The sequence below is a fragment of the Sorex fumeus genome, unplaced genomic scaffold, assembly GCF_029834395.1.
Source record: "Sorex fumeus unplaced genomic scaffold, SorFum_2.1 ptg000034l, whole genome shotgun sequence".
Taxonomy (NCBI): Eukaryota; Metazoa; Chordata; class Mammalia; order Eulipotyphla; family Soricidae; genus Sorex; species Sorex fumeus.
The window spans coordinates 10,911,192-10,932,636 of NW_026606091.1; the positions used below are offsets into that span (position 1 = coordinate 10,911,192).

The 21,445-nt window shown below is 37.8% G+C and overlaps 1 protein-coding gene across 1 annotated transcript in view; it reads left to right on the forward strand.

Moving 5' to 3' along the window:
• Positions 1-21,445, forward strand: part of FOCAD (focadhesin) — a 339,599-nt gene that overhangs the window by 106,367 nt on the left and 211,787 nt on the right. The window contains exons 7-11 of the mRNA XM_056117152.1: positions 476-677; positions 4,177-4,383; positions 7,293-7,380; positions 12,551-12,753; positions 19,220-19,477. Of these exons, the coding sequence (XP_055973127.1) occupies positions 476-677; positions 4,177-4,383; positions 7,293-7,380; positions 12,551-12,753; positions 19,220-19,477 (958 nt within the window). The remainder of the gene's footprint in view (positions 1-475; positions 678-4,176; positions 4,384-7,292; positions 7,381-12,550; positions 12,754-19,219; positions 19,478-21,445) is intronic.

Consider the following 21,445-nt stretch of genomic DNA (forward strand, 5'->3'; position numbering starts at 1 on the left):
GACAGTGGTGCTTGGGGCTACTCCTGGCTCTGTTCTAGAGGGTCATTCCTGGCAGTGCTGGGGGTACCATGTAGAGCCAGGGATCAAACCAGGGTTGATCATATCTAAGATAAGTGGCTTAATCCCAAGCTATCTGTCCTGCATATGAGATCTAGCATTCTGAAAGTTTCTCAGATGATTCTTACATTTTCCCAAAATTGGCAAATGTATAGTTTCTATTCTGTTGTGCAACTATTGGCCACTCAGTCTTGGACATAAAGCTTATGGTTCCAGGTATTGAATTGTTTTTTCTAATGCGCAAAGACTACTTGACATGGGCTTGCTAGGTTATAGTAGAATAGCAGTCATAAAAAAAATTGCATGTGATGGTGTCATAGTTTATGTTACACCACGGATTATAAATTGGTATTAGCTTCATCTTTGCTTATTGCTTTGTTGAACTCAGTGGCTAGTTTACGAATCACATGTCTTGCAGGTCAGAAGTTTCATGTATCCAGATAATGGCTCCGTTTTTATGGTATCTCTATTGTGAGCCTTCCCAGTTACAAGAATATGCCAAACTGCGACTTGCACTCCTGAAAGTCTTACTTCAACCTCGGGCTGTTGACAAAGGAAAACCAACAGCATTGGAACAACAGATACTGCAACTGTGCTGTGACATGATTCCATGTTTGCAGGTAAAGCTTTTCATTTTTCATTTTTCTTCACTAACAAAGTATCAGCCTGTGTTGAGTGTTACTGTCATAAAGTAGAGCCTGTGTGATTTTTGCAACACATATGTCACATGTTGATTATATTTTGTGGTTTTGCTGTAGTGCTTAGTTTTTTTGTTTTTAGACCATCCCATCTATAATTGAGATTTGCTGTTTGCCTAGAACCTGACTGAGCATCATGCCTCTTAGCTGATGGGAGGAATCTGAATATTTTTCTAAGTGATCACTTAAGGTCACAGATGACCTGTTTTAAGTTTATGTTAGCAAAGACTGACTGGAGTGAATCTTTCCTTTGTGACTCATAAATAGGCTTTCCTGTAATCAAGGCAGAACAAAGTTAATTACAATGAATTCTCCCGCGGCTTTTCCAAGTCGTTTGTTTTGTGTGGGCAATAAAGCAAGGCATCGGCAGAACATCTTGAGCGAGGGTACACTTCTTCATACCATCGTTGCTTCCCTGTTCTGTGCTCTTTGCCTTGATCTCCACGAATCTATATTGACAAGATTAAATACTTCTGGTGGTGGATTCTGTAGAGTATTTCTCAGAATCTGTGACTTGTTAATGTAGCTGAGTTAGATGGGGAAGAAAAAGTGATATATCATTTTGAAACTAATGGAACTAGTGACATAAATATATTTAATCACTTAACAAATCCACTTTATGTAGAATTGGATATATATAGTGACAATGTAATTAATTTTCACCTGATTCCATATATTTCTTATGCTCTCACAGACAGCTGTTTTATGATTGATTAAATATTTTAGTGATAGGAAGGATACTCTTTTAAAAGGAAACTGCTTATTTTTTAAATTTTACTTCTAATTGACCTTCATTTTCCTAAGACATTGCCTGTCAATCTCCATTCTTTTAAAAGAAAACAAAATAATTTTTTAGAAAATCCAATTTTTCATTGCTTTTCCAATTTAATATTTCCTTTCCATCCTCCCTTCCTTCACTTTTTATCTTTCACTAATTACCCTATATTCCTGCAGGAATTGGTTTCATTTCCCTGTCCTTTTTCAGTGATTCTCTAATATATTGATGCTCAGAATGTTACCATAAAATGTTTTTCTGAACACAGAATATAGTATTTAAAGATATGGTCTGATTTCTACCCCTACATATTTGATTACTACAATATTATTATTTTATTTTAGAAATAGTCCTATCTTCCTATTAATATCATGAGATGATTGTCAACTATTTTCTCTTTTTTTAAGTAAAGTAAAGTAAAGGCCCTCCCGTTGATCATCAATTTGCTCGAGCGGGCCCAGTAACGTCTCCATTGGAGACTTTGTTGTTACTGTGTTTAGCATATCGAATATGTCACGGGGAGCTTGCCAGGCTCGGCCGTGCGGGCGAGATACTCTCGGTAGCTTGCCGGGCTCTCCGAGAGGGGCGGAGGAATCGAACTCGGGTCGGCCATGTTGGCTGCGTGCAAGGCAAACGCCCTACCGCTGTGCTATCTCTCCAGCGATATTTTTTATGTAAGTTTAAAGGTAAAGGCCCTCCCGTTGATCGTCGATTTGCTCGAGCGGGCCCAGTAACGTCTCCATTGGAGACTTTGTTGTTACTGTGTCTGGCATATCGAATACTCTCGGTAGCTTGCCAGGCTCTCCGAATGTAAGTTTAATTTTCATATTATAAGTAGTTGTGGAACTGTCCTTTGTTTGGACTTTACTGCTTTAAATTTTGATATCATCAGTTCTTTTTCTTTTTGTTTGTTTTGTTTTTTATCCACTCTCAGTGATGCTCAGGAGTTACTTCTGGCATTTTGCTCAGAAATCACTCCTGGCGGTGTACGTGGGACCATGTGGGATGCCAGGGATAGAACCCAGGTTGACTGTATGTGAGGCAAGTGCCCTATCTGTTGTGCTACCTCTTGGTCCCAACTTCATTCTTTATAATTGATTGTGATTCTTATCATCTGATATGTTATCTGTTGCATATGCATATGCTCTGTTTCTCTATAAAGATAGAACATTATTTCTAACATACTCTTGTTAAGAATCTTACCAATGTTTAAATAGAGAACATTTACTGTTAACTTTCAATGGTTGTCTTTTTTAAAGAGTGGACCAGGACTAAGGAATTGGAAAGAGAATTGCCACTGCTATTAGGAATGTGTTTGTTTTATACATCTCAATTATAGTAACTTAGGGATAAAACTAAACAAAATTCAGAGAAATGAAATTCTCGTAGTTAATATATGATTTTTTTGAAAGTTAAGCTTTTGAAATGTAAATGTGATGTGTACACAGAAATGCATTGGACTATATTGTTAAATAAATATGAAACTTTATTTCTATTTTAATTTCTTTCTCTTAGTGACCTTTTGTTTGCCCATACTGTATATTTGTAAAAGAGCAATACTGTTCACATTTATTTTTAATAATTTAGTATTTTCTGTGGTCTACTGCCCCTTGATCTTTCAATATCTTTTGTTTCTTATTTGCTAGAAATTAATTTTTCTTTTTCTATATTTCTTATAGTCATTATGGGTTATTATGTGGTAAAACTCGTGAAAGGTACAGTTTGTCAACTCTAGGCTCTCTTCTTGATGAATTTTAGCAGACACAAAGCTCCTGATTCAAGCAGATGGCTCATTGTTTGTAATCTGTGGGAAATGCCCATGTGTCTGTGGGCAGGACCATATCCATAATACCAGCTTCAGAATTTTGATCAGAACAACTGGGTTTGCATTGGTTTGGGATTTTCAAGAGCACCCAAGTCTTTCCTGTCTAACACATTTTCCTGTTTAGAAGACATTGTACCATTTGAATATCATCTTTCGTCACATCTGCCAAGTATGGAAATGATGCCCTCAGTTCAGGTTGCCTGAGGAATTATCTTCTTAGATGAAGGGCGTGGGTATGCAATAAATAGCATGCTAACTTTTTACTCCCAGATAACTTTGATAGAGTTGTAGAAAGGAAAATTCATTTGAAGAACTAAGTCAAAACCAACTTAAATTTTCTTTGACATGTTGGCACTGTCATATAATTTATTTAAAAAGAGTTATACTCAGAGCTCGGGATATAACTCAGCAGGCTAGAGATCTTGCTTTGATTGCTGGAGCCTGGGGTTTGGTCCTTGGTCTTCCAAGCACTGCCAGGAGTGACCCTGAGCAGAGCCAGGAGTATATCTTGATACAGGTATGGTCCCTGGTGTGGGGCTTGGGGGAGAGGGAAGAACTGCACTCAGATGCATTAAAAGAATAATCAACTAGCCAAAAAAATTTGCCAGACAGCAGTAGTAATAGGAAGTTAATTGTAGTCATTGACAAAAGAAGGCAGATTTGTATAGTTGAACCCTTTTTGAGTTTTGTGAATTTCTTTATCTTATTTAAATTTTATGTAGGTTTGAGAAATGTATTTTATTGTTAAGGTGTCTTCCATAGCTTAAAATTATCTTAGTTTGTGTATTATTTTGATTTTATATTTGAACTTTTTAAAACAGTTAAAAGATTTGGTACAGACAACTGAAGTGATGCTGTTTATTGAAGAAGTATATTTAAGCCTGCTGCGTCATCCTGTTTTCTGGCAAATTCAGCTGACCCAACTGACCCTCCAGGTCCTGTGTGTCTGTGAAGTCAGCTTAAAAATGACTGGGGAATGCTCATCTTTAATTCGTCTTTTAGAATACAGTGTTGAATTCCTGAAGGAGGTAAGAACTGGAAGAAATTTTTGTGTTTCACTGTACTTGATCATTGTGTAACTGAAACTCAAGCACAAAATTTGTAAGCCTATAACTGTACCTCATGGTGTTTCACTAATAAAAAAAGAAAAAAAAAGAAATTTTATCTTCAATGAGTAGATTTCCTTTATTATATATCTAAGCTTTTAACCTGTCATTAGATTTTACTATTATCATTTATTGTAAAATGAATCAATAATTGCTCTTTGAAATATTTAAGGTTCAACCCTGTGACATTGAAAAATTTGTTCACTTGAATACAGGTATTGAAGACTTACTATATAGAATACATAAATGAAATTATATATTTTGTGTCCTCAAGAAATTTATAGATATTCAAATAAATAACAGTAATATAATTCTTGTAGTAAAATAAGGCACATTTTAGCTTTCATGGGAGTATATTTAAAGTATAACAGGAGAACAAGTTATGGGAAGTAGGGCATGCACTGAATTTTGAGGAAATCTGATGTGGAATTTGCCTGATACAAATCAGAAGCTGGGAAGAACATTCCAGCTGTGGGAAAAACACGTGCCTGTGTTTTTCACTAGAGAGAAATATTTGAAACATGGAGAAACATTAAGCAGAAGCAGAGTAGACAAAGTGGCCTTCTTTAATAAAACAAGATTATGCCGAGTAACTTCCACACTACACAGATGAGATCATTGTTAATTGAATACTGTTAAAATTGATAATTGTTATCAAATACTGTTTTTGGTGCTTAATACCTAGTTTGGTATTTTGGAGGTGCTTAGGGAACCTTATGCTGTGTCAGGGATCAAACTGGGGTAGCATATTTAAATGTGCAAACCTTATTTCTATATTCTATGTCTGGTCTAGAACTAAGCACTTTCAACAGAGGGGTCGTTTCACATTTTTGTGAGTAGAAGATCATTTCGTGGGGCTGGAGTGATAGCACAGCGGGTAGGGCTTGCACATGGCCAACCTGGGTTCGATTCCCAGCACCCCATATGGTTCCCCGAGCATCACCAGGAATAATTCCTGAGTGCATAAGCCAGGAGTAACCCCTGTGCATCGCCAGGTGTACCCAAAAGGCCAAAGAAAAAAAGATCATTTCACTGGGGAAGAGGAGGAGTCTTTGGAAAAGACCATGAAGCAAGAACATGAAGCAAGGAGTGCTAGGGATGCGATAAAAAGATATCACATGGGTTAACTTAACAAATTTATTTCTCAGATTTCTAAAACCTGGGAAGTCCAAGATACAGTCTTTGGGTTCTTAATGAGGATTCGCTTCTTAGTTTGTGGATTCTTCTCATTGTTTCTATCAGAGGGAAAGAAACTGGTGTCTTCTGATAAGGCCATTAATTTTATCTATTATGCCCGAAAGTCATGTGTTATCATAAACACTCATTCACAAAACTCTCAGCACTCAATTTTCTTTTCCTATTGATTATTAACAGTATATAACTGAACAGTTTATGAAAGACTTTGCAGCTCAATTAATCTAACTTTTCAAGTGTTTCTGCTGAAATGTAGAAATATTTATTACAGATTTATTAATCTATGCTAAAATGGATAGCACCTCCAAAATAATAACTCCTAAGTGTGTCAGACTAAGTTGTTTACACTCAAGTTATTTACTCTCAAATATTTCTTCCTGGGTCTTTGTCTCACATTTCCTTTTTGCTTTTTTCCCCCCTTACCTGTTCTCAATAATTTATAGCTGCTTCTACTCTGCAGGCATTTCTGCAAAAATTCAGAATTAAGTAATATTGGCAAAGTGCGCAGAACCTTTCTTCATTAATTCCATAAAACATTAACGTTTTCTTTACTCAAAAGCTTCATATAACATTTAATGTCACTTGCACTTTATTTATTAGAGTTTAATGTTCTTGTCCTTTTTTCCTTTTCATTTAATTTACACACTTGATAAAGTTAATGATTTTAAGTTTCTATGGTAATTGCTTTGCTACATTTAAATATGCTTAATAAATTACTGTAATTTGAAAATAATCTCTGCCTCCCTGAGAGCTAATGTTCTTTTATTATAATTTATTAAAATTTTTGTTTAGTGTAATTCATTATGTAAGCTATATAAATGAATCATGCCTATGTACAATAAGTAGACAATTGAATTACTTTTCAAAATGCAATATTCTGCAATTAAGTATCTTACTTTTTTTTTATTTATCTTTTTGCTTTTTGGGTCACACCCAACAATGCTTAGGGGTTACTCTTGGCTTTGCACTCAGGAATTACTCCTGGCCGTGCTTGGGGGACCATATGGGATGCTGGGGATTGAACACAGGTCAGCTACATGCAAGGCAAGCACCCTACCCGCTGCTGTTGCTCCGGCCCCTGCAATTCAGTATTTTAGATAGTTTTTAAAAATGGACTGACTTGAAGAGTTGATCTATTATTATTATTATTTTTTGGGGGGGTGTGTAGAGGGAGGAATCTCCTAAATGGTGCTCTGGAGGTTCAGAGGCCCAAAGAGTGATTCTCAGTCAAATCGGCCAGCGTAAGGCTGTGGGGTTGCTTTAGATCCTGTACTGCCAGGAATTTCCTGGATTACCCCAGCAGTAGAGACCTCCAGCTCTCTACTCAGAAATATACATGGCTGGGGGACCATGTGGTCCCAGGAATTGAACCAGGGTTGATCCTATTCAAGGCAAAGCACTTCAACCCCTGTACTATCTCTCTGGCCTCAAAAATCTTACTTTTTTAACCATCCATTAAAAGGTTTTGAATTGTGTTACTTTTTAACCAGCCATGAAAAGATTTTGAACTTGTTTACAATGGATATACCAGCCACTAAATATTTTTATTATATTTCTTGTTGGACATAGTCTTCTATTAGATCTTATTAACACTTTGGCATTGGGAACTTGTTTAACAGCTTTTTTTTTTTTTTAAGGATTTTCCTGTTGAACTGGTCCTAATTGGAATAGCTTTACTACTTCTACAATCTCCAGCAAGTCAGCAGAAACCAATCTTAAGTCTAGGTAAATTAAAGTACACTCGCTGAGCAAACTATGCAGAGAATGAATATTGGCAGTGGTTATTTGAACTATGTATGTTATGCTGTCTTACAAAGTTCTGTATATTTTGAATTTCAGTTATTAATTGGAATTAATTAATTGTCAAGTTGAAATTTCCCTTTTGTCCCATATAGTCTTCCTTTGTGAGAGTTTGCACATACCATAATTTACCAAGTATCTGGGTTGTATTAAGATACTATAATTTCATAATTTAAACTGTATAGGAATGACATCCAAGTAAATTCAAAAGACATATCAGTTTATTCATGGTTGTATAGCAAACTGATAATAAGTAGCATAAAATTATTATGATTTTATTATGATTTTAAAGTATTTTGTGGTGGGGTAAGTGCTCAGGTATCACTCTTGGATCTGTACTTGGGGGTCATTCCTAGAGGTTTTAGGAGGATCTTGAGGTACTAAGAGGGTACCCTGTGCCAGGGATCAAACTCAGGACCTAGTTTTTAGCATGTAAGATATGTGCTTTAGCCCTTTGAGTTGTCTCTTTGGCTCCTTTATCCCCATTCTTAACCCCAGTACTAGACTGTTTGCTAGAGATTTGTTTTTCTCTGGACATTTCATATAAATGAATTTTTCGTGTTTTTTGACAAGTTTTTTGAATTTTGAGATAAATTACAGAGCCCTAGAATAATAATATTTCTAATTCAGAAGCTGTACTCCTTTATTGTGGCTCTTTATAACAGAATCTAGAGGGTACACCATTTCAGCACTTTTATAACATGTAAAGTAGACTTTTTCTTTTGCAAATCAGTACCTTTGATTTGATGTTCTCTTACTTACATTAAATAAACCTTATTGAAATATATTAAGCTAGTGTGTCATGTTGAAGGTTAGGAAGAACTATTTAGTATTTTGGGGAAGAGTTTTCAAGAATAATACAAGAGAATACTTATTCCAATTTTTTTATTTTTATTTTTTTTATGTGGGAGTACTTCTATTTATTCTGCCACTGATTAGGCTGATTGAATTGGGCATGAAATCCACCTTACTTTTTTTTTTCTCATTTTTTATAATTTTATTTATTGAATCACCGTGAGAGCAGTTACAAAACTTTTGGGTTTAAGTCTCGGTCATACAATGAAACACCCGTACCTTCACCAGTGCCTGTTTTCCACCACCAAAAACCCCAGTATGCCCCCACCCCCCATTCCACACCCTCCCCCTACCTGCGGGGCAGATGATTTTCACATAACTCTCTCTCTACTTTGATTACATTCAATATTTTGACACCAGACCCACCACTGTTGGGATTTTACCCCAACACTTAGATCTGCTGAAAAGGCAACAGTAGACAATTTGTTTTCTATTGCTGATTATGCATAACATATGATGTTGTGCGGCTGCAGTAGTGACTGCGCTATTTTGAAATTCGAAATTTTAACAATTAAATCTGGAAGGATTTCTGGCCAAACCTGCTGGGTTCTGAGATTTGTTCCTGAGTCTCTGGGATCATGGCCGTTAAGCAGCTTGATCAGGAGCCAGGGAACCTGTTCGTGGGCAGCGACTCGGGGTCTCCTTGGGATGGGGAGGAAAGGGCCGGCTCCACTCCCTTCTCGTGAGACTGTCTGTGTCTCGTCACTAAGGAACCAAACCTGACTGTTCAATGGCCTCTGGAGGATGATGGCCACCAAACCGCCAAGGGGGAGCAGGCGGAGGGACAGCATCCTTTTCCCCCTGGGGTGACCTGGTGACAGTGACCTACTGCGGGGTCTGGACGCATTTCTGCCAAAAGCCACTTGGTTTAGAGATTTGTTTCTGAGTCTCTGGGATCATGGCCGGTAAGCAGCTTGATCAGGAGCCAGAGAGACCATTCGTGGGTGGCGACTCAGGGTCTTGTTGGGGTGGGGAGGAAAGGGCCAGTTCCACTCCCATCCCGTGAGGCCCCGCATGTCTCGTCACTGTGCGCCCAAACCTAACTGTCCAGTGGCCTCTGGAGGATGACGGCCACTGGGCTGCCAGGGGGACAGGCCAAGGCACGAAATCTATTCCCACCTGGGGTGGCCCGGCTCTGTTACCTACTGCAGGGACTAGACGCATTTCTGCCAAAAGCCGCTGGGTTTTGAGATTTCTTTCTGAGTCTCTGGGATCATGACTGTTAAGCAGTTTGATCAGGAACCAGAGAGGCCATGCCTCCAATTAAATAGCTGAGCCGGAGGTGGTTTGTGGATGTGTTTCCCACATACCTAACTTTTGGCCGTTTACTTTCTTGGTAAACTTTGCCCCAAGTTTTTGGGGTCTGGCCAAAGGCACAGCAGCAATTTTGGGATATCTGGAAGTCTGAAGTCACTATCAGGCTGCTGATGCACTCGCCTCACAGGTACAGATTGACCTGCTGGCGGCACCATACCCCCGTATTCCAATTTTTTATAATGCACAGCATTAATACAATGCACAGCATTAATACATAATGCACATAATACATAATTAATACATAATGCACAGCATTAATACAATTAATACAGATTGACCTGCTGGCGGCACCATACCCCCGTATTCCAATTTTTTATAAATGCACAGCATTAATACAATGTTATCCTGCATAATTATCAATATTTTCTATGATTATAAGTTGCAAGTTGTAAAAGTCGTATGTGAGAATTTGTACAATAAAATACATAAATATATCTATTGTACTTAAAATTCTTTGGGGGGGGGAGTCATGCAAATGATGCTCAAGGCTAACTCCTAGCTCTGTGCTCAGGGATCACTCCTGATGGGATTGGGGAACCCTATGGGGTGCCAGGGATTGAACCCATGTCAGTTGCATGAAGACAGACCCTACCTGCTGTACTATTGCTGTGGCCCATTTATTTGAAAAACAAACAATAGATTTTCATATTTCAAAGACAGTTATGGATTAAGACTAATATGTAGGCCAAAATATAGATTAATTTTGCTAGAATAACATTGCTTGTATATTTGACATTATGTTCAGATTTGACTTCTAATTTGACATAAAATATTTTGCAACCAGCTGAAATTTCACACAATTTCTTGTAGTTATTAAATTTTTTTTTAGAGTGGGGAAATCAGTGAATTATTTTGATTAGTATAGCACTCCAGGCTCTCCAAGTACTACCAGGAGTAGTTCCTGAGTGCAGAACCTGGAGTAACTCCAGAGAGAGAGCGAGAGAGCAAGAGGGAGATAGAGACAGATATGCCACAAACAGTAACAACAAGTCTCACAATGGAGACTGGTGCCCGCTTGAGCAAATAGATTAACAACAGGAGGACAGTGCTACAGTATAGCACTCCATGAATCAGACGTGTTAGCAAATCTTTCAATAATTGTGACAAAAGTATATGCCTTCATTTGTTCTCTTAACAGTCTAGTGAACACTATACTTGTTGTTAAGTTATATACATTTGTATATATTTCAGATGTGCAAGTTGAGTTGTCATGTTAAAAATTATTTTGTTATTATTTGGGTTGAAGTGATAGCACAGTGGATAGGGCATTTGCTTGCATACGGCTGACCTGGCTGACCCAGGTTCGATTCCTCTCTCAGAGAGCCCAGCAAGCTATTGAGAGTATCTCGCCCGCACAGCAAAGCCTGGCAAGCTACCCGTGATTTATTCACTAAGCCAAACACAGTAACAAGTGTCACAACGGAGACGTTACTGGACCTTTTCGAGCAAATTGATGAACAACAGGAAGCCAGTGATTGTGACAGTGACATCATTTGTGTCTGTTTCTGACTTGCATGTGGTGAGGTAGCTCCAGGGGTTGGAGCATATGCTTTGTCTGTAGCAGGTCCAGATCTAATACCTCCTACCACAGGTTTCCCTGAGTACCATCAGGAGAGAACTCCAAGCAAAAATTGTTTTTGTTTTTATTGGGGATTGAACCCAGGACTTCTTGCATGCAAGGCATGAGCTTTACTCCTGATCTGTTTCCCAGCCTTTATAAAAATGGTTTCAGTTGTTATTCTGGCTGTGGACATTGAGACTGTTCTTATCTGCTTCTTAGGCCTTACCTGTAAAGGGCATCTCTCTGTATGACTGTGTTTGTTCATGCAGTTTGTATAGCTGTTTGCAGCTGGATTTGGAAAGGATGTTTGTTATTCACTCGTTAGAATTGTGATCTTTCGTGGCCACAGCAATAATATAGTGGGTAGGGTATTTGCCTTGCAACGCAGCCGACCTGGGTTTGATCCCTGGCATCCCATATGGTCTCCCAAGCACTGCCAGGAGTAATTCCTGAGTTCAGAGCTGGGAGTATTGTTGGGTGTGACATAAAAAAAAAAGATTTTTGATCTTTTGACTCTGTCGAGAGCCAGAAGCTGGACTTGACAGGATGTATTTAAAAAAAAAAATTTGAAGTCTTTAAAATGTTTATTTATATTTGTTTATTTTTGACTTTTGGGGGCATACCTGGTGGTATTCAGGGGGCATTCCTGGCTCTGTGCTCAGGAGGGACCCCTGGTAATCTCTTATATATGCTACCAGGCAAATCAGGGTCAGCCACATTTAAGGCAAGATCCTTAGCCTTGTGGTAGCTTTCTGCCCCCAAAAGTTAAACACTTTTAACTTTTAATTTATTATTTATTAACACTTTTTAAAAAATAAATTCTACTAAAAAAGTTGATGGACTGGAGCATATGCTTTGTCTGTAGCACAGCACTCCGTGGCACAGCGGGTAGGGTATTTGCCTTGCATGCAGCCGCCCCGGGTTCGAGTCCTCTGTCCCGCTCGGATAGTCTGGCAAGCTACCGAGACTATCTTGCCTGCATGGTAAAGCCCGGAAAGCTCCCCATTGTGTATTTGATATGCCAGAAACATTAACAACAAGTCTCACAATGAACACGTTACTGGTGCCTGCCTGAGCAAATCAATGAACAATGGAAGGACAGTGCTAACAGTGCTAAAAAAGTTGATGTGTATAATTTTGATATGTATTTTCTCTAAAGATGTCATCAAACTTTTAGTTTGGTTTAAAATAATAACTTTTTCGTTCTTCCTGTAAGGATATGACTTATCATTGTACTTACATGTCCAAACCGTCTATAAAGGACAAGAAAGCTTTTTTGGCATTCCGTTCATAAGCAAAATAGTATTTCGTGTGACAGTGGTAGTAATTTTTAAAAATGTGAATTTTTGTTTCCATGGACAGCTTTGAAGCTCCTCTCTTTTGCTGAGGGTCAGAAAATTCCAAAGTCATCCTTGCTCCTTGTGACACCAGTTCTGCAGATACTGTCTTCTACAGCTTTGGAGGAGTGCATATCTGTGGATGAAGATGGTCCTTCTAGGCAGCAGCTGGCTGTAAACCTTTTGGAACTGGTACAACAGGAGTGCTATGGGGACGACCACCAAAGGGTAATTAATTGCTTCTCTTCAGTAGGAGTAAAGCAGGGATGTGGGACTTGTGTCCTAGTAGATACTTCTCTGAGAAGCAAGAGTATCTATTTATTTTGGTTGTTGATATTTGAATAATTTATTTCTTTTGGTTGATGAATAGTTACATTGTAAGATTATAAGCTTATTTATTCTTTTATTTTTTAATTAATTATTTTTTTAAATTTTATTTTAGGCACAGTGGTTTGCAAACTGTTATTAGTATTGTTTCATGCATGAAATATTCCGTCACCACACCCGCCACCCATGTGTCAACTTCCCTTCACCATTGACCCAGTGGCCCTCCCTGTGCTACGCTTCCTACTACAGACAAGTTCTGTTTTTGTTGTCTCTGGGCATGTGTTATTCCCCTATTGTGAGTCTCTATATAATGATGAGAGAGATCATGCTGTGTCTATTCCTCTTCATCTGACTAGCTCTGCTCAGGATAATACAAGATTTCTAGCTCCATCCACATGACGGTGAATTTCATGATTCCATCTTTTCTTATGGTAGAGTAGTATTCCATTGTGTATGTGTTCCTAGTTTCTTTATCCAATCATCTGTTCTTGAACACTTGGTTGTTTCCAGATTTTGGCTATTGTGAAAAGTACTACAGTGAACATGGTTTAACTTTTGTCCTTGAACTAGATGTTCTGTCAGACATTGATACAGGTGTTATTACCTCCTGCACTATTCACTATTCCTAGTAGTTCCAATTGGGAAATGTTCTATAATTTTTTTTTTCATTTTGAGTTTCCAAAATGCATTGATAGTTACTGGTCTGGAGATACCTTGCAAATAATGAGATACTACTCTTAAATCTGTTTCTTTAACATATTTGACTATGGAAAAATATTTTTATATCCTACTGTTTAATACTTGCTTGTTTTTAGAGCTGTGACACTATTAAACTGGGAAATTCTTTCTAATGTTTGGAAGATCTGGGATCTGTAAGAACTAAGATTTCATTTTTTTTGAATATGGCACCTGATATCAGAATTTCTGCCAGAATTCTCTTGATGTATCCAATATGTGCACCCATTCTGTGGTCTACGATAGGATGTCAGCAAGTCACATACTATTATTCTATTATTCTGGTGTGCATGTCCTATTCACCTTTGTTAGTCTCTTTGTTCCTGCTACAGTAATGTGAAAACATTGTCAATGTCTGGTGAGTGGCAGGATTCAAAGCCTACACTTACCAGATTCTTTCTCACTTTGTATTTTGAGTTTCATCTTAGGTACATTATGTTACTTCCCAAATACTACATTTTATTTGTTTATATTTGGGACACACCCAGCAATGCTCAGGACTTACTCCTGGCTCTGTGCTCAGTCACTTCTGGCAATGCTCAGGGTACCATATGTATTGCCACAGATTAATTAGCATTGGCTGCTTGCAAGGCAAGTGTCTTAACCCCTGTCCAATCTTTCCAGTTCCCCCACTACTACTTTCATGCAGGTTAAAGGAGGAGTAATGTAGATAAAATTGGCAAAGGATTGGGGCTGGAGAGATAGCCCAGCGGGCAGGGCATTTGTCTTGCTCGCATCTGACCGGGTTTGATTCCCAGCATCCCATATGGTCCCCTGAGCACCGCCAGGAGTAGTAACTCTTGAGTGCAGAGCCAGGAGTAACCCCTGTGCATCGCTAGGTATGAACCAAAAAGCAAGAGCCATAGTATTTCAGTTTCAAAAGCAGAGATTCGTACTTCTAATCATATGTTTTTAAATATTCTAATAGCAAAAATGCTAGCATTATTATTCTTAGTACATGCAGCAGAAGCTTACATAAAGGAAAATTGAATGTATGCTATAGATTTCCAAATTTTAATTGTCTGGATCTTTTGAGCTGTAAGTTCGTACACAGTGCAGAGCATGTGCTCCAACCCTGTGAGCCATCTCCATAGCCCCCAATTTAAACTGTTTTACTAAAACTCAAAGTAGGTCATTGATTGGCAGTAAGAGAAGGCCATTCTTTTATCTGTCCTAATAGGAATACAAAGTATTGCCAGAATTTTCTGGGGGAAAAAAAAGTGGACTTTTACCTTCCCCCTTCATTTGTCCATAGTCAACAATGATTGAATTCTGAGTGGGAGTAGGAGTTCTGTTCTTTAAATCACAAATAGTGTTTATTGCAGATCACCCTAACTCTACTACATAAATGCTCAGATTACTGTTTGCTCAGGTGTCAGTGAATCTTATTCATCTACTGTAATGACTGGATTTTTCTCTTCAGCAGCTGGTAAGGGGGAAGAGGAAGAAATACTATTAGAACTATAAACATCCTCCTGATGGTTCTGGGAAGCTTTATCGTGGCTTTGAATGGATATTTGATCACCTTTTTAAAAAATTTAAGCCAGTTTACTGTAGACTTTTCTTTTGCACCTGCCCAGGACTCAATATTCCAAACATACCTATAAATTCAGCCTGTTCCAAACTCTCTAGGTCTGCCTGAGTCTTTGATTTTGCACATAATACTCTTTTGTCTACTTTGCTTGATCTACTCATTCTTCCAGTCCCAACTAAATTTTTCTCAGCACTCCCTGAGAACTCGTTACTCTATTCTTTGTATCCCCAGAACTTTTAAACATCACTCAATTTTGTATTGTCTTAATGTATGGGATTACATACGTATTTCTTCTGTTTTTATATGCTGCGAGTTTAATGAGGAGGAGTTTCTTAGCCCTTTTCATACTTTAGCTTTATTTTCTAAAACATTCATTTTGAAACGGTAGCAATTGCGCAGTTTTTGTATTTTCCACTCTAGCTACTTCACCTTTTATCTGTTTTAACTTATCATAGATGAGAAGATTAAAAAATATTTTAACCAGTTATAAAGTTGAGTATGCACTTATGTTTTTACACCTGTCTATAAAAGCTGTGATGTTTTCTATTTCTTTATCTTGCATCTTCAATACTGATTCATTATTTACCAGACATAGATATTTGGTAAGTTTTGTTCAAAGACTGTGTGCTTTTGATAAGAATCAATTTACCATCAGTTTACCATCAATTTACCATCAACAAAGGATCAATTTACCATCAGTTTACTAAGAGACCTTTGTATAAAAACTGAAGATCTATTTTATTTTTCAGATTGGCGACTGACTTAACGATGTTTGATTTATAACTAGAGTAAATATTCAGAAGCACAGTTTCTCTTGTGAGTGAAAACAAGGATACATATTTGTGTTGTTTCTATATTATTCTTTTTTGAAAGGAAATAAAATACATTTTTCACTCACTTCTATCTTTGTCTTCTGAATGGCATGGTGCTGAGGGTGATGTGGATTGCCTTTGGTGATAATAAATCTCTTCGCAGCCTCTTACCTGTTGACCAGAGAATACAAGGTATTCTCATAAAGATCTTCTTCAGTTCAATTTCTGCTTCTGTTCTGATGGGTGATTAAATTTCTCCTATTAGAAACTATCTTACTCTTAAAGGTTTTCAAGTTTGTGTGTCCAACTCATCTTTCCTTATCAGATCCAACCCCACTTATCAGCATAATCAGCTTCAGTCACTTATTGATGACTTTAATTTTTTTAATTAGTGAAAAACTGTATTTTCATCTTTTTCACACCTCTTTAGACATACACATCCTATTAGTCTGTCTTATTGTCTATACTTATGGACCCTGAATATTTTTATTCAAAGTGTTTTAAAATAATTATTTTCAACTTCTAACAGCTAGGTATTTTATAGCCACCTGGTATTGACTTATATTAATTACTAACTTATATTAATTTTTATGGTTTTGTCTTGCTTTATTTATCTTAGAGTTTTGGGGTGTTACACCCGGCATACTCAGGGCTTACTCCTGGCTCTGCACTCAGTGATCACTCCTGGCAGAGACCATATGGAGTGCTAGGGAATGAATCAGTGTCAACTTAGAGTCCTATCTTCTGTGCTATCACTTAACTCTCTGCTATATTATTTTTTTAAATTGAGATATAATTCTCCTAATGTAGACCTTTTATATTTTTAATTTTAATTTTGGGCATCATGATTTATAAACAGCTATTACTTGGATTTCATATGTGAACTTTTCCAGCACCACCCCCTCCATCCAGGTGTCTACTTTCCTCCACCATTGTCCCAAAGTCCCTTCCCCATCCTTCCCTCCCTGTGATAAGTTTCCTACTAAAGACAAATTCTCAGTTCTGTTGCTTTGGGGAATTTGTTATTCCCTATTTTGCTGTTATATATTCTGTTTGTAAGAGAGATCATTCTTATCTGTCCTTCTCTTTCTGACTAATTTCACTCAGCACAATACTCTCTAGCTCCAAAAACATAGCAATAAATTTTATGGTTTCATTTTTTTCTTATGGTAAAGTTATAATCCATTGTGTATATGTACCACAGTTTCTTTATCCAGTCATCTGATCTTGGACACTTTGGTTGTTTCCAAATTTAGGGTATTATGAATAGTGCTGCAATGAACATAGGAATAGTTATCTTTCCCTAAATTAAGTTTCCAGGCTCTTGGGATAGATGCCCAGAAGTGGAATTACTGGGTCATTTGGAAGCTGAATTCTTAATTTTGGTGGAATTTTCCATATTGATCTCCATAGAGTCTAAACCACAAGGCATTACCAGAAAAAATGGACAATGGTTCCTTTTTCTCCATATCCAGTGTTAGCATTGGTTGAGGACTCTTAATATATTCTAGTCTCTGGTGTGAGGTAATATCTCATTGTTATTTTGATTTACATTTCCCTGATAATAAGAGATGAAGAGCACTTATGTATTGGCATTTCACAAAAACTGCTACAGGAATATTCATGTTAGTTATAATAGCTGAACATAGAGTGGGTGCTACCCCAGTGCTAATTAATATTGAATGAATAAATAAAATATAACATGTGTAAACAATGGAATATTATTTGACAATCAAAAATACTGATATAAGATATAACATGCATGAAACTTGAATGAAGTTTCTTCATGAATGAAGCCATTCAGAACACAACATGTATTGCTAGTTCCAATGATATGGCCAGAAAAGGGACAGAATATAGTCTAGTGGTTGCTAGTGTCTGGGGGAATAGGAATAACTGTTAGTGGGTATGGGGTTTTCTTTGGGGGTGATAAGAACCATTAAAGCACATAGCCAACCACGGTTTATCCCTTGTAACACCATATGGTCCCTGAGTGTGGAACCAGGTGTAAGTTCTGAGCACAATTGGGTGTGACCTAAGTACAAAAATGAAATAAGAAAATAAATAAACTTAGATGGTCAAAAAGCTTATATCATTCTAAGAAAAACCAAAATCCACTTATTACAAACATTATAAGGATAGATTTTATCATATATGATTTATGTCTCTTTAAGACTTATTAACTATTATATAAACCTTTTATTTCCACTTTTTCAATTGTTATCTGTGTTCTTATCAATCAGCCTGTGACAACAGAGCAATTTCTAATTAGTTTCACGCTGGAACTGGAACAAATTATCAGATTATCAGTCAGTATAATGTCTTTGTCTTATCTTGAGCCTTTTGGACACCTCGCTTTCCTTCACAGACTTCTACCCACTTTCCCCTGCCTGCACCACTTTATTTCTGTGAAGAACCATTTTTTTTGGTATCTACTTAAGCATAATATCTTCTTTGGGATATCATTTCAGTTTAGAGCTGTCAGGAAATTTTTTTATTGAAGATGTTATTCACAATTATTAATGAATCCCCAAACTCCAGTTGGACCAACTTGTTCTTATTGCCTGTTATAGAAATGAATTATTCTCTGTCCAAGTTTACATCTGCCAAGACTGCCTCAGACCAGGGCTGGAACTGGGTAAATGCTGTGCTTTTTACATTTTTCCTCTCATAAATTCTTAGTAATAATGGATTTCCCCAAACTCTCTTGCCTCTGAATGTTGTACTTTAATTCTTTTTTTTTAAATGACTCTAAATCTGAGGGAATAATAAACACGAGGAAAAGTTGCAATATTGTCCTAAAGCTCTATTTAACAACTCTTTTCTTTTTTTCTCTATATAATTCTGTATAATATGCAGAAAGGTTTGAGATAGGAACCAGAAATTTTGTATTTTTTAGGAAGGTTTTTTTTTTTGTTTTTGATTTGTGGCCATACCTACCAGTATTTAAAGGTTTCTCTGGCTCTGTGCTCAGAGATCACTCCTACCAGGTCTTGGGGGACCATCTGGGGTGCCAGGGATTGAATCCAGGTTGACCACGTGAAAGGTAAGTGCCCTACTGTTGTTCTATTTTTCTGGCCCAGAAAGGTTGATTTCTTACAGGAAAATATTAAAAATCAATGAATGTCAGAAACGTATGTGACTTTTTTAGTGTGTGTAGTTCAGGGACTCAAACCCAGGTCTCACAAATGCAAGGCATATGCTTGACCACTTACATATATCAGCATATATATGTATATATGTATATATCTTTATCTTACACCTTATTTTATGTCTATTTTTTTAGCTCTCCCACAAGCTTGTGTTTCCCATAACTGGCATGTATGGATCAATATTTACAACCTGGAGGATCCTTGAAGTAATGAGAGAAGAGTCAGCAGCAAGGGACTGGTTGGCTTCAGTTCAGTCCTTGCTCCCTATTACTACAGAGATCCCTGCACACGTTTTTCTTCTGCTGGCGTACCTCCTTGTTGAAGATCAAGGACAGAATCTTCATCAAATACTGAAGGTTACTACAAAATTAGCCCAAGCAGATTCTTCTCAGGTAAGGAAAGAAAACAACAGAACAACAATGGAGTAAAATCTGTTGGAATTATATATTTTTCTTACTTTCTTGGGGGTAGTGGGGTGGGGCACGCAACTGATAGTGCTCAAGTTTTACTCCTTAATCTCTGCTCAGGATGGGGTTCAGCGGACGGTATGGGGTGCTGGGGATCAAATCTGCATGGAAAGCACCTTGCCTACAGTGCTAGCTCTTTGGCCCCTGTATATATGAATGAGTTTTTTCAAAATTTTAAAATATGGGATGAATTTTTGTTTTTCTTCTCCTTATTTTCCCAAATTGTTAATTTTCTTCTGAGTTGTCTATGCTTAATGACTCAAATATTTCTTTACTGGGAAGCACTCTTTGCAAGGAAATCTGTATCTCTTATTTTTCTAATCACTTGATCACTTGATACCCCTTTATTCATCGATTTACTCGACGGGTGCCAGTAACATCTCCATTCATCCCTGTTGCGTGCTAGCGTAGCCCAGTGGCATCTAAATATTTTTCTAATATTTTTGTTTATTCGTTGGTTTTCTTATTTGAAGTTATTTTAAGTTTTTCAGTCTATTCCAGATTCATATTTTTTATTTTATTTATTTTAACAATTTTACTGCAACTTAAATTTGTCAGACTCAGGTATTATTATTTTATTTATTTATTTTAATCAATGTGAGATACAGTTACATACAGTTACAAAGCTTTTCTGTTTGAGTTTCAGTCATACAATGATCCATCACCCAAGCCTCCACCAGTGCACATCTTCTACCACCAAGGCCCCCAGTATCCCTCCATCCTACCCCTCCCCTTCCCTCTGTGGCAGACAATCTCCCCTATACTCTCCCCCATAAGAAATTTTGTCTTGCTTGTTATGAATAGCATAAGATGTTGTATGGCCATGAGAGCTACTGCATGCTCCTGGAATTCTAAAATTTTAGATAGTTAGGGTCTGAAGAAATCTCTGCAGCGAGCTGCTCGGTTTGGGGATTCTTTTGTGTGTCTCTGGATTATCACCATTAAGGACTTTAAGTAGCGAGAGCCAGTTTGTGGGTGTGACCTCCAGGGTCCCATAAGGATGGGGGGGGATGAGAACAACTGGCCCATCCCCTATCCCTTGAGACCTGGAGTTTGCTGTCACTGAACCCGCATACCTGACTTCTCATTGGGTTCTGAAAGTTGGTGGCTGCTGAGGGTTTTAGGGGACAGGTGGAAGGATGACACCTGCTACTATCTGAGGCACCCCAGTGAAGTTGGCCTGGCTTAAAGTCTGGAGGCATCTCTGCAGCAAGCTGCTCAGTGTGGAGATTTTTTTGTGTGTGTTGCTGGATCATGGTCCTTGTATCCATCTTTCCCAGAGAAATAAACTATTGGCATATGCCCTATAGGGCGTGCCCACTCACCAGCAGCTCCTCGCGCCTCTGGCCCTAACTGTAGCTTTTGGTCTCTTTGGAAATATTTCTTTATGGGTCTATTTCTTTATGGGTCTATTTCTATGGGTGTATATTTCTTTATGGGTCTCTGACATAAGGCCAATAAATGAGCTGAGCCGGAGGTGGTTTGTGGGTGTGGCTACCACATACCTAACATTTGGCCGTTAATTTCTTGATGAACTTGGCCCCAAGTTGTTGGGGTCCGGCCAAAGGCACAGCAGCAATTTTGGGGTATCAGGGATTCTGAAGGCACCATCAGGCTGCTGATGCACTCACCCCGCAGGTACAGGTTGACCTGCTGGTGGCACCATACCCCCAAGATTCATATCTTTTACTTCTAATATTGATCTTTTGAGATTAATATAGATGAATTAATCTAGGATTAAGATGCCTTAATAGCAGATATTAATCTCTTTTCAACTCTTGTAATTTGATCCTGTTTTCAATCAGTTACTTAATAGACTAAGAAATACATTGGGACTTTGCTATACATGGCACTAATCAATCTGCTGGCAAGTGAGGATAAGCACCGAATCTC